The 13,056-nt window shown below is 53.4% G+C and overlaps 2 protein-coding genes across 3 annotated transcripts; both read left to right on the forward strand.

Moving 5' to 3' along the window:
- Window positions 1-2,342: 2,342 nt before the first annotated feature.
- Window positions 2,343-5,794, forward strand: C1QC (complement C1q C chain). Its single transcript, XM_077312017.1, has 3 exons — window positions 2,343-2,496; window positions 3,877-4,058; window positions 5,100-5,794. The coding sequence occupies exons 2-3, from the start codon at window positions 3,884-3,886 to the stop codon at window positions 5,654-5,656; spliced, it is 732 nt and encodes a 243-aa protein (XP_077168132.1). The 5' UTR covers window positions 2,343-2,496; window positions 3,877-3,883; the 3' UTR covers window positions 5,657-5,794.
- Window positions 5,795-6,973: 1,179 nt separating this feature from the next.
- C1QB (complement C1q B chain) lies at window positions 6,974-10,108 on the forward strand. 2 transcript variants are annotated; one of them, XM_077311984.1, is made up of 3 exons: window positions 6,974-7,130; window positions 8,215-8,387; window positions 9,314-10,108. In XM_077311984.1, the coding sequence occupies exons 2-3, from the start codon at window positions 8,216-8,218 to the stop codon at window positions 9,886-9,888; spliced, it is 747 nt and encodes a 248-aa protein (XP_077168099.1). In that variant the 5' UTR covers window positions 6,974-7,130; window position 8,215; the 3' UTR covers window positions 9,889-10,108. The 2 variants fall into 2 exon arrangements, with proteins under 2 accessions (XP_077168099.1, XP_077168100.1); XM_077311985.1 differs by lacking the exon at window positions 8,215-8,387 and having other exon boundaries at window positions 7,000-7,130.
- The last annotated feature ends 2,948 nt before the right edge of the window (window positions 10,109-13,056 follow it).

Raw genomic sequence — 13,056 nt, forward strand, 5'->3', positions numbered from 1 at the left:
ATTTGGGGTCAGGTCATTGCAAGTTCCTGCAATGTGCAGGGGGTTGGACTAGATGACTCTGGAGGGCCCTTCCAACTCTATGATTTTCTGATTCTATGAAATGGCTGCTATGGAAAGTGAAGGCCATGGTGTGAGATTCCATTGGGGTCCTTCCACTCCCCACTTCCAGCCCTCCCCGTCAACCTCCAGGTGTTTTCCAACCCAGAGATGGCAACCCAAACTGATCCCAGATTTTCATTGTTATGCCCGGCTGGGATGGCCTCTTGCATCCTGCCCCATTTGCATTGGCCACTTTCCCTTTCCGCTTTGTCTCTCCAAGGCCATTTTGACGCCCTCTGTTTCCCCCGATTTCCCATTTCACAAATGTGGTATGGGGGTGGGGGGGGAGCACGGCTGCCGCTCTGTCACCAGCGTAGAGAAACCACAAAGAAGAAGAAGAGTTGGTTCTCAGATGCCCCTTTTCTCTTCCAGAAGGAGTCTCGAAGCGGCTTACATTTGCCTTCCCTTTCCTCTCCCCACAACAGACACCCTGTGAGGGAGGTGAGGCTGAGAGAGCCCTGAGATTACTGAAGAAGAGTTTGTTCTTATATGCTGCGTTTTTCTACCCGAAGGAGGCTCAAAGCGGCTCACATTCTCCTTCCCTTTCCTCTCCCCACAACAGACACCCTGTGGGGTGAGTGAGGCTGAGAGAGCCCTGATATTACTGCTTGGTCAGAACAGCTCTATCAGTGCCGTGGCGAGCCCAAGGTCACCCAGCTGGTTCCATATGTGGGAGTGCAGAATCGAACCCGGCTCACCAGATTAGAAGTCTGCACTCCTAACCACTACACCAAACTAGATCTCTAGTTTGAATCTGAACCTCTCAACTGAAGGGGAGCTGTCATGAAATCTGGCAACATCCTTGCCTAACTCATGAACAGAACGTGGAACATGGGACCTCTGTATGCAGGAAAAGAAGAGCTGCGAGTAGTCATTCTTTTTTGGGGGGAGGGGGGGAGTTCCTCCTCCAGAATCCATAGAAGTTAAATTTCCTAGCGGGGAGCAGATGCATCATCTCTCGCATCTGCACATGAATGCTAAGCCCCCCTGCCGTGCGCAGCCGGCCGTTCCATACGCCGCAGATGCAAAGGTATGCTTTGAACCATTGTTGCTAACAGATTGTAGGGCAATTACCCCCCCCCCCCTTCTCTGATATATGTTCCTCCAGCAGAACAAAACCCCTCCTGGTTTTGAAATTGGTGCAGGACCAGTGATTGTGGAGCCACAAACTGTGCATCCGGAAGGAAGAGTATAGCCTTCAAGGGTGTGTGCAAAAAGAAGGAGATGCACACCTTGGCATGAAGACAAGAACATCATAAGCCCATTCCTGTTTTTATAGATGCAGCTACATCAGCAGAGGCATCACATCCAAATTGCAGGGTGATACAGTCCTGCTGTATGCCGCATTGGTCAGACCCCACCTGGAGCGCCTTGTGCAGTTCTGGTGGCCTTCCTTCAGAAAGGATGTGAGCAAAAAGGGGACGGTGCAGGGGAGAGCAACGGGCATGATCCGGAGCCTATGGGTCAAACCCTGTGTAGAAAGGCTTAGGAGGGACTTGGGGATGTTCAGCCTGGACGAGAAGAGACTGAGAGGGGATAGGATTGTTCTCTTGAAGTATTTGAAAGATTGTCACTTGGAGGAGGGCAGAGATGCAGTGGGTTTAAACTATGCACTGCCTAGATAACAGGGAAAACATTTTCTTCACTGTCCGAGTAGTTCAGCAGTGCCTAAGGAGGTGGTGAGTTCCCCTCACTGGCGGTCTTCAACCAGCAGCTGGACAGATCCTTCTCCTGGATGCTTGAGGCTGATCCTGCCTTGAGCAGGGGGTTGGACTAGATGGCCTGCAGGTGCCCTTCTCATTCGATGATGCTATGATGCTATGGATATCTTAGACCTAGATATTAAAAATGCCTTGACTCATTTGGTCTGCCCAATTTTGAGTTCAGTGACCAAGCTGTTTGTGAGAGTCCAAGCTAACAGGACCAAGACTGGCCCAGTACAGCCACAAGTGACAGAAGGAGCTTGCACCCTGGCAATGGAGTCGCCCTTGGCCATCAATTTGGGAAGGGGGGGGGTTGTCAGCTCCAGGCTGGGAAGTTCAGGGAGATTTGGAGAGGACACGGGGGATACAGGCTGGCATCCCTAGTATAATGCCATAGATGAGCTACGATCCCAGGGGATCCCCGGTTCCCCTTGGAGGCTGCCCTCCTCCCTGGCTGGAAAGCTTGTTGGTCTCCAGGGCGCTGCTGAAAAACCTTGCCAGACTTTGCCTCCTAGTTTTTGGGAGGCAGTGGGGTGGGGCTAGATTCCAGCCCTCGGAGGCCACCACCAACTTCCCCGTTTAGCGTGCGTCCGCTGCAAGCTGGAGAACTCTCTCCTGCAACAAGAGGGGCCTGAAACTCCCTCCCTAGCTGAGCTGTTTCCAAGCCACCGGAGTCAGGCTGTGGCCCCAAGAGGTAAGACTCCCAATCTTGTCTGCCAGGGCTCCACCCCAGAGGGTCTGCTGTCTTGCCAACCAGGGGTTAGGTGGTGTAGTGCATTGGCCTGGCCTAGAATGGGGGACCCCCGGGTTCAGATCCTTCCTCAACTTTGAAACGTGCTGGGTGGTCTTGGGGCTCCCCCCCCTCTGGATGTCCTACCTTACAAGGCTGTTGTGTAGAGGAGAGACAAATGAGAGAACACTGTAGAGACTCAAAGAAGGGAGGTTGTTTTCCATGGGTTTGAAGGGAGGGACTTATTGGGGAATTGAGATTGGTAGCGGTTGGGCTAAGATTTGGGGCAGCTGGATTCAAATCCTTCGGCTCCCGTGGAAACGCTCTCGGTGACTTCAGCCTGTCCTACCTCATGGGGTTGTTGTGGGAATAACACAGGAGAAAAGAGGAGGGACCATTTCAGTCAACCACCCGGCAGGCCCAAAAGTCAACCTAAGGGTATTGAAAACTGTCCTTCTGCCCTTTTACCTGTCAGAAACCTGCTTTGCATATAGGTGCCCTTAGTTGGTATGTGTGTGAGGAGATTTCTTTCAACATCCCATGTGATTTGGGTCAAAAAGATGGCAATATGCAACAATGGTAATGGGAAACTGGGCCTAGGGGAGCATTGGACCAGAACCAGGGAGATTTGGGCTCAAAGCCGTGCTTTGTTTACTAGACAATCAATCTCTTCCTCCCTCTCCCTCTCCACCTAACCTACCTCACAGGATTGTTGTGAAGGTAAAATGAGAAAAAAAGAGCCCTTAGAAGAAAAGGGAGGGGGGAAAATCTGATAGATTATCCATACAGTCTTAAAAACACTTTCCTGTGAGTAAGCTCCATTAATTATCCCTGATGGGGACTTGAGTAGACCTGCTCAAAATTGCTGTGTAGAGCTTCTAGGCTGACATGATACCCGTTTTTTTTTTTTTTGTAATGCTGTCTTAAGGAAATTTGACATGTGCAATATTCTCTTGCCGTGACAGGTCTCCTGTCTGTCTCTGCCATTCCTTCACGGAGCTGCGGAGGGTAGGGTGCTATCGAAAATAAACATCGTCCCCAAAACATCATCCCCTTCTAATAGTAGCAGAGCAAGCCCCCCTCCGAATACTAACCAGGGCTGACCCTACTTAGTTTCCAAGATCTGATGGGCTTTCCTAAGAGACTAGTCCTCATGAGACCAGAGAGAGCGAGAAGCTTCTCACACCTTGCTTCTTACTGAAACGAGGCAACTGCTTCTGGAAAAGCCGTCTTCTCCTCCCCTTGGGGGCCCTGGGAAAGCTTCCGCTGTGAGGCCGGCCCCTGAAAGATCTGGGCGATGCCCTCCTGGTACCCACTCTGTGCTTCCCTTCCCCCACTTGGCAGGGCAAAGATGGGCTTCGATGTGAAGACCTTACTGGGATGGGCATTCGTCCTGGTCCTGCTGCTGGTGAGGTCGTCGTCTTCCGCAGCTAACACCTGCTATGGAATCCCCGGCCTGCCAGGTGTGCCAGGCGTTTCCGGAAAGGACGGACGTGACGGCCAGAAAGGAGCCAAGGGAGAGCCAGGTAACCAGTCTCTTAGGGGCTTCTGCCTGCCAGCTTTGGTTAGCCTGAGGAAGGTGCCTTCAGTATTGAGTCTTTGCTGTCCTCAGCACCCAATAGCTCAGGCCGGGGCTTCCCCACCACCTTTTCTGGTGTCCACCTGGGGTTTTAGAAAGCAGGTGGTGCCGGGTGGGGCTTTTGCCTAGCAAAGCTCCTGATTGGCCGTTGGAGATTTGACGAGCTCTGTTACTTGACAGCATCTGCCAACCTAGCACAAGCATCTTCAGTGTGGCATTGAAGGTGAGCTGTGGCAGCCATTTTGTGGCTGTCTCTGCCTCATGAGGCGGCCATTTTGTGGCCGCCTCTGTTTTCTAAGGCGGCCATTTTGCGGCAGCCATTTTGTGACGGCGCCCACCACAGTGCGTCAGAATCCCAAAGACGCTTGGCGGCTCAAAAAGGCCAGGTGTCTCTGGCTCAAGAACTCATTAGAAACGCATGGGGCCGACCTGAGTCAGGATGTTGATCCAGCTAGCACAGTGCAGTCTGATCTGACAGGCCGTGGCTGTCCAAGGTCTTGCTGGCTGCCAGAGATGCGTCCCTAGGACCTTCTCCATGCCAAGTGAGAGCTCCACCCAGCTCCTGTAAACGCTACACATCCCCAGTTGATATAAACCAGATTATTTTCCAAAAGAGGATGACTCCCAATGCATTATTACCATTCAGATCATTCAAAAAAACCCAGATCAGGCAGGGAGACTTGGGTGACACTGTCAGCTCTCTCAGCGTGGTGTCAGCCTCTAATCTGGAGAACCAGTTTTGATTCCCAGCTCCTCCTCCCCATGCTGCCGGTTGGGTGACCTTGGGGGCGCTCACAGTTCTCTCAGAGCTCTCTCCGCCCCACCTCCCACACAAGGGGAGAGGAAGGGAAGACAATTGTCAGCCGCTTGGAAGCTCGCAGAATCATAGAATCCTTAAGGTAGAGAAAAGCAAGGTATAAAACCCTTCTTCCTTCCTTCTTCCTCGTCTTTTTCAGACCTTGACTGATGCTTTCTTGAACCTTTGCAGGCATACCTGCTGCTCATGGAAGCCAAGGTCCGAAGGGGCCAACAGGAGACCCTGGTCTGCCAGGGATACCTGGGAAAAACGGCCCCAGAGGTCCCGCAGGGGAGCCCGGGGAACCTGGCCTGAAGGGGGCGGTGGGCGAACCGGGGGAGACCGGCAGCTACAAACGGAACCATCAGGCAGCCTTCACGGTGATGCGGCAAACGAGCCAGTATCCCGAGAAGAACACCCCGGTGGTCTTCAACAAAGCCGTCACCAACATCAACCAGGACTTCGACACCGGCACGGGCAAGTTCACCTGCCGCATCTCCGGCCTCTACTATTTCACCTTCTACACCTCCCACACCGCCAACCTCTGCGTGAACATGTACCACAACCGGGAGAAAGTGGCCAGCTTCTGCGACCACATGGCCAACGCCAAGCAGGTCAGCTCCGGCGGGGTCCTCCTGCAGGTGACGGAGGGGCACCAGGTGTGGCTGGCGGTCAACGACTACAACGGCATGGTGGGCATCGCCGGCTCCGACAGCGTCTTCTCCGGCTTCTTGCTCTTCCCAGACTAGGGGCTCGGGGAACCGCCGAGGGATCCCTGCTTCCCACGCATCCACGCTCCTTGCATATCTCGTCTCCCCCCTCCCCATTTCCCCCAAAGGTTTCTAGCTGTCGTAAAGATCTTCAATAAAACAGCCTTTGCTTTGAAATTTGTTTCCGTTTCTGCTGTGATAACTGGGAGATCTCGGAAGCTAAGCAGGTCCGGCTCAGGTTAGTGCCTGCCCAGGAAATGCAGAGGCCCACCGCCTCTGTTCGCCTCTTGCCACGGGCGTGGCCAAACTGTGACTCTCCAGACGTCTCTGGACTACAATTCCCATGAGCTCCTGCAAGCAGATGCAGCATGGCCTGGCAGGGGCTCATGGGAGTCGTAGTCCACGGACACCTGGAGAGCTACAGGTTGGCCACACCTGCATGCGACCACCGGAAGTCAGTTGGGATTTGAAGTCAGCAGTTCTTCCTCCTGGGAGTTTCTAAGTGGACTCCTTATCTTTAGGGTTGCCAGACTCCCCCCCTAGCCACCGGCAGAAGAAGGAGGGTTAGGATAACCAGATCCAGATTGGGAGACCTTGAAAATTTGGGACTGGAGTCTGGGAAGGACAGGGACCACAACGAGATACTGCCAGAGAGTCAATCCTGCAAAGCATCCGTTTCATCTGGCGGAAACTCTCTCTGTTGTAAGGACATATGATGTTATTCTAGGGGAGCCCCAGGTCCCCCCATTAGTTTGCCACCTGATTACACCATGCGGTGGCTCATTGACAGGCATGCAATCCAAACAGAACTGGGTCCACACACGAAGGCAGACTGGCTCTCCAGGGTCTCCAGCTAGGGATGCCAATCCCCAGGTGGGCCCTGGGGATCTCCCGGAATTACAGCTCCTCTCCTGATTAATCGCCATAGTATGAAGATCACTTGTAATTTCAGGAGGTCTCCAGGCCCCACCAGGAGGTTGGCGTGCATAGACGAAGGCAAGAGGGGGATGGTTTGGAACCGAGGGGGCAGAACAGGACCCGAGGTCCGGTCCAGCAGTGAGCTGTCCTCGGCAGCTTCCCTAATTGGCCCAAACCACGAACCTTGCTTGGGACACTCCCAACCACAAGACCAGGTTCCCCATAATTTTTGCAGAAGCTGCAAAAAGCATCCTCAGAAATATCCCAGGGGGGGCTGAGCACTTCCCTGCGGGGTGGCCCACTGCAGATGTGAAAGTGCTGCCACAGCATGCAAGAAAGAAGAAGACAAAAATTGGGGCAAGGGGGGGGGAGAGAGAGAAGAACCACCGATTTCTGTTTTGCAACAAACACTGGCTGGAGGCGGGGGGGGGGGACAGGGACGGGACAGCCGCTTGACTCCTGGTGTGTGTGTGTGTGAACATGCAGAGGGCGCATATGTCTCTCCCTTCCTCTCTGCGTTGGGGGAAGTGCCTTCAGTCAGGGCCAAAGACTCACCCGGCTTTGCTCTCTTGGTGGCGTTTGGGGAGGCCGCAAGGTAAGGCTGAGTCTTCTGTCGGGCTATATGTTTGTTGGGGTGAAGGAGGCACTGACACTAGCCAATGCACCTTGGATGTCAAGGCCAGCCCTCTGCTGGGTGGGTGAGAAAGCAAAATAATCAAGGACTTGGAACCCTTTTCTATGGGGAAACGCTAAAGAGTTTGGGATGCTCATATAGTTTGTGGGGGATGCTGTATTAGGAAGGCTGGGGTGGCGGCACTGGGGAAGGCTCTGGATATGAGCCCACTGCTCCTGAACATGGAGGCTTTTGGGGTGGGGAGGGGACTCGACAGGGGATAATGCTTATAGAGGGCCCCCTCCACCCAAGCAGCTGTTTTCTCTAGGGCAAGGGTAGTCAACCTGTGGTCCTCCAGATGTTCATGGACTGCAATTCCCATGAGCAAACACTGGCAGGGGTTCATGGGAACTGTAGTCCATGAACATCTGGAAGACCACAGGTTGACTACCCCTGCTCTAGGGGACTTGAACTTGCTCCTCTGGAGACCAGTTGGTAACCGTGAGAAATCTCCAGGTACTCTCTGGAATTGGGTAAGCCGAAGACCGGTTCTGTGGGAGGCAGAGAGGCTGTTTCTCCTGCTGGCTGCCACCGAAGGAGACTCGGTCGAAGCATTTTCCACTTTAGAATTCAAAATTGAATCCTTTTATCGGCATTGTTAGAAAACGAGGAAAATTAATCCCTAAAGGAGAGCGAGCCATCAAACTTCAGACTCAGGCAGTCAAGAGGGGTTATCGTGCTGTGTGGATAAAGGAGAAGTACAGGAAGGTGGCAATAATCTCGGCCGTCGTCTGAAGGCGGCGATCTTGGAGAAAGTAACTTACTAACTCCTTAGCGTCCCCGTTTCTACTTCCTGGGGAGAAGGAGGCCAGCCTCCAGGTGGGACAGGGGCATCTCCTGGGATTCCACTGAGGTTCCTGTCCTCTCCAGGTCCCACCCCCAAATCTGCAGGGGTTTCTCAACCTGGATCGGCCAAAAAACAAAACAAATCCCTCTCTGGTGGCCTGGAGGGGCCCGTCAAACCTGTCGCTGGGTGACCTGCTCTTCTTCCTCTTTCCCCTCCCAGGATGTTGAGCACTGAAGCGATGCTGTGTCTGGCACTGGTGTGCCTCCCTGTGGCCTGGCGGGCGGGCGCCAGCAGTTGCCAGGGGCCTGCCCTCATCCCAGGGATCCCCGGCAGGCCAGGCCCCCCCGGGCCCAACGGCCGCGATGGAGTGGACGGGGTGAAGGGGGAACGAGGTGAGAGTGGAGTGGGGATGGATGGATGGATGCGGAGGTTCCGTTTAGCCAGCGGGAGGCATGCCCATGGATGGGTCTCTCCTCCAGGTGTCCAGGGGCCAGGCTAGGGAGGCCAGCCTCAGGTAGACCTGGGGTCCTCCAGAATTACAGCTGATCTCCAGCCTACTTCAGTCCCCAGGGAGAAAATGGCAATTTTGGAGGCGGGCCTCTTGGACCCCACTGAGACCTTTATCTTCCACAGGCTCCACCCACAAAGCTCCAGGTTTTCCCCATTCAGGAACTGGAAACCTGGGGTTGAAATGAAGTAAATAAATAAATGTTTGTTTGTAGATAGGTAGATAGATGGATGGATGGATGGATGGATGGATGGATGGATGGATGGATGGATGGATGGATGGATGGATGGATGGATGGATGGATGGAAGGATGGATGGATGGATGGATGGATGGATGGATGGATGGATGGATGGATGGGCGGGTGGACAGACGGACGGACGGATAGACAGACAGACAGACAGACAGATGATGGGTGGGTGGGTGAATTAAAGACCTCGGCCCATGAACCTGGAGAGCTGCTGCCGGTCAGAGTAGACAGTATTGACCTTGACAAGCCAAAGGTCTGACTCAGTATACAGCAGCCTCATGCATTCATGGGTATTCCCTTTTTCCTCCCATCCCTATCAGCAGTGGCAAGGGATAAAAGGGAAACGAAAGATTGCTCCCTAAAGGAACGATGATATCACCGGAGCTTCTGAGGAGCTCTCCCATTGATGGTGGGAGCAGAGGAGTCTAGAAGGCCTTGGGGAGGGTTTGTATCTTCTCGCGGGGACGTGGGCCTAGCTAACCCTTTTCACCAGTCATTTTCATCCTCGCCTTTTGCTTCGTCTCTTTCCGTTCTTTTCTATCTTTCTGCTTTCCTTCCTTAGGCCCTCCCGGGACGTCTGAGGACGCCAGAGACGTTGGGGAGAAAGGAGACCCCGGAGAAGATGGCCATCCAGGAAAAGTTGGCCCCAAAGGCCCAGGAGGGTCCAGAGGTCCTCCTGGCCCGGCTGGCCCCCGTGGTCCCAAAGGAGAATCCGGAGACTACAAGACCACCCTCAAATCGGCTTTCTCGGCAGCCAGGGGCCTCACCATGATCCCACGGCGCAGCCAGCCCATCCGATTCGACCGGGTCCTCGTCAACGTGAACCGTCACTACGAGAACCGCTACGGCCGATTCACCTGCGAGATGCCGGGCCTTTACTACTTCACCTACCACGTCACCTCTCGGGGCAACCTCTGTGTCCACATCAAGAAAGGCCAGGGCAGCCGAGGGGAGAAGGTGGTGGGCTTCTGCGACTTCGTTCACAACACTTTCCAGGTGTCCACGGGGGGCGTGGTGGTCCGCCTGGCGGCAGGTGAGTCCGTCTGGCTGGAGCCCACGGAGAAGAACTCGCTGATCGGGGGCACGGAGGGGGCCGACAGCATCTTCTCTGGCTTCCTGATCTTCCCCGATGCCTGAGAGCACCCCAAGACCGTACCTGCCGCTTGCTCGTTCTCAGCCGGATTCTGCCATTGACCTGGTGTCATCTCCTGGAAGACGTCGTCGGTCAGCTCCAAAACTCAGGGCCTTTGAGCTTTCTATCCAGGATACTCGCGCCCCCAACTCTTGCCCATTCCCACATGCTTTGTCCCATTGCTCTTCTAAATAAATAAACATGTGTGCTGAAGAATGAAAGGCATCCTTACCTGCACATGTGCATGTCATTCTCGCACCCAGGAGCTGGGCAGGGGGGGCGGGTGTGTAGACTTATTATCGGTTTGAGCCTCAACCACGCTTTTGGGTGGGTTCTCCTTCGTTGGAGGTTTTTGGGAGAAGATTGGATGAGCACCCGCCTGGGGTTTTGTGTGCTTTTAAATCTCCGAGAAGGTAGGGGACTGAAAGCGTGAGCTTTCGAGTGCATGTGTGGAAAGCTCATGCTTTGAATAAATCTTTGTTGGTCTTAAAGATGCGATTGGAATCAAATTGTGTTGATGGATCACAAAGAAACTGATTTTTCCCCCTTTCTGGTGTGAGTAATATTGCTGTCCACCACAAGGAGGCAGCAAATACACAAAGATTGCAGAGCTGAACTGCAAAAAGGGGGTGACACAGTTACTTACAGGGTAGTCAAACTGCGGCCCTCCAGATGTCCATGGACTACAATTCCCAGAAGCCCCTGCAAGCATTCGCTGGCAGGGGCTTCTGGAAATTGTAGTCCATGGACATCTGGAGGGCCGCAGTTTGACTACCCCTGTAAGGTTTTCCCAAACAGCCATGGGAAGGGGGGGGGGGGAGGGATGAAATTCTAGATTTGGTTGCTAACCCCAGGATGAGAAATCCCTGTAGATTTGGAGAGCAGGGTTTGGGGAGGGGAGGGAACTCATGATAAGCCATGGGAACTGTTCTGAAGACTGGTTGTAATTCCAGGAGAGTTGTAGGAGCCACCTGGAGGTTGGCACCCCCTGGCATTTGGGGGAGAAGCATCACCATTGCTGCGGGAGAAACCCTCATCTTGCATGGGTATTCTTGGCCTCATCTCCAAATTTTTAATCACTTTTTTTTTTAAGTAAGTTTTTACATCAGGGATTCCCAACCAGGGCTCTGCAACAGTTCCCCAGGTGTTCTGCAGCCTTTCCCAGAAGTTCAAATGGTCACTGACATCACTAGACATCACAGAAGGCCACTTCTGCTGTTGCTCTACAGGCCATCTTACATCCTTGGCGACTTCTCTGAAAGGGCATCTTATCACTTCTAGTGTTCCCCGGAGCCTGACAAATATTTCAGGGTCAAAAGACTGAAAAAGTTTGTTTGATGTATGTTCCAGAAGATAGCCTGTTTGTTTATTTTCAAGGTTTACATTCCACGCTCTAAATGGGTTGGGGGTGGGGGTCTTTTCCAAAGCAGCTCACAAAAGCTGTGGACGCCAATCGAGCAATGAGGCTGCAAAACAACAACAACAACAACAACAACAACAACAACAACAACAACAACAACAAAACAGTTGGGTTAGAATGCTCCCCGCTTCCCCCAAAACGCCAACGCAACCAGGAATTTAAGCAGCAATTTTAAAAAGAGAGGAGGAAACGGACAACATACAAACAATGGCAGGCAAACCAGGGCCTAGTCTGCACACAATAGATAATGCACTTTCAATGCACTTTAGAAGTAGATTTTCCTGTTCTGCACAGGAAAATCCAGCTGCCAAAGCACATTGAAAGTGCATTATCCTATGTGTGCAGACTAGGCCCAGGTTAGGAGAAGTCAATGCTCATTCCTCTGCTCCCCCCACCAGCTTCCATGTATTGGGGCCTACGTGAATGTTAAGCCAACCCTCTACCCACTTCTCCATGCTGGCTCTCTATCGTCCCTCGGTTCATTGTCCCTCTGGAGTTGACACCCCTAGGGTCACAGTTGAAGGCTTCTCCACAGCTTCTCCCCCCCCCCCTAATAACAAACCATGGTTTGTTGTGACATATCAAGCACTCTGGGCTTGGAGAGGTTAATTCCTGGGCTCTCCGTCTCTTTACTTATGAAAAGTAGCTTTGTGGGTCAAAAGCAGTCTATCCCTCCCCCTTTCTCTCTCTGGGAACACGCAAGCCGGCGTTCCAGATATTAAATTACTCATAAAATATTTGCCCCGTCCCCGAGGCCGTAGGCAAGCCCTTTGCCGGCCACTGCAGGCCCACACGTGCGTGTCCCCACCCGCCCAGAGGTCAACGGTGCCAATCAAAAGCAATGTCTTAGAAAGGAAGCTGGATTCCAGCATTTTCGGGAAAAAGCGATGAACATTGTTGGGGAATTCTCTTGCAGACCCGTCCTGGAGGCTGGCTTCCTTGCCCCTTTCGCCCTTCCCGGCCGGCCCCGGGTGGCGTGTTTTTGGGGTTCGCTAAAAGGGATGCCCCACGTGAGCGGAAGCCTCTTTGCTTCACCCTCCAGGGTTAGCGGCGTGCCCCCATCGGTCCAGTTGCCATCTGTGACCTAGAATCAGCCATCCCTCTCCGGGTGGGCTGGGGACGGCTGCCATCCCTGGGTTGAGGTTACCATGGGGACAGCCGGGTCTGCCTTCAGCTCCAGGCATCCCTACCCAGAATGCCTTGCTGTCAGCACCGGCTCCTTCTGCTCCGTTTCTCCCAGGGCCTCCCACCATCCTGCCGTCTCTTTTGTTTTTCGTCCCCCAAGGAGGGGGCTGGCCCTCCCTGCTTCTCCCCTGGGCTCCTGTGCCTTTCTGGATTCCCAAATAGGGAGGATTGCACATCTCCTGGAATTACAGTTGGCCAGCATGGTGCAGTGGTGGCCTCTAATCTGGAGAGCCAAGTTTGATTCCCTGCTCCTCCTCCGCACGCAGCCAGCTGGGGGACCTTGGGCCCATCATAGTTCTGCTAGAGCGGTTCTCACAGAACAGTTCTACCAGAGCTTTCTCATCCCCACTGACTTCATGGGGTGTCTATTGTAAGCCTCTTTGCAACTCCTTTGGGTAGTGCAAAGCAGGCTATAAAAACCAACTCTTTTTCTTTTTCTGAATGCCTGTTCTTCTGACAGGGAGAAAGAGTCAATGCATATTCGTTTTACCGTTGTGAATCATGCCTGGACAGATGTGGGGCTTAAATCTCACACTAAACACACATGTTGAATGTTCCACGAGAATCA

This window comes from Paroedura picta, chromosome 15, assembly GCF_049243985.1.
Source record: "Paroedura picta isolate Pp20150507F chromosome 15, Ppicta_v3.0, whole genome shotgun sequence".
In the NCBI taxonomy this organism is placed as follows: domain Eukaryota; kingdom Metazoa; phylum Chordata; class Lepidosauria; order Squamata; family Gekkonidae; genus Paroedura; species Paroedura picta.

What these genes read in the sequence shown, in the direction of transcription:
- C1QB (XM_077311984.1), top strand. Translation starts at nt 8,216, where the DNA reads ATGTTGAGCACTGAAGCGATGCTGTGTCTGGCACTGGTGTGCCTCCCT. An exon ending in CGGGGTGAAGGGGGAACGAG is followed by an intron (nt 8,388 to 9,313) that starts GTGAGAGTGGAG and finishes TTCCTTCCTTAG; the next exon opens with GCCCTCCCGGGACGTCTGAG.
- C1QC (XM_077312017.1), top strand. Translation starts at nt 3,884, where the DNA reads ATGGGCTTCGATGTGAAGACCTTACTGGGATGGGCATTCGTCCTGGTC. An exon ending in AGGAGCCAAGGGAGAGCCAG is followed by an intron (nt 4,059 to 5,099) that starts GTAACCAGTCTC and finishes GAACCTTTGCAG; the next exon opens with GCATACCTGCTGCTCATGGA.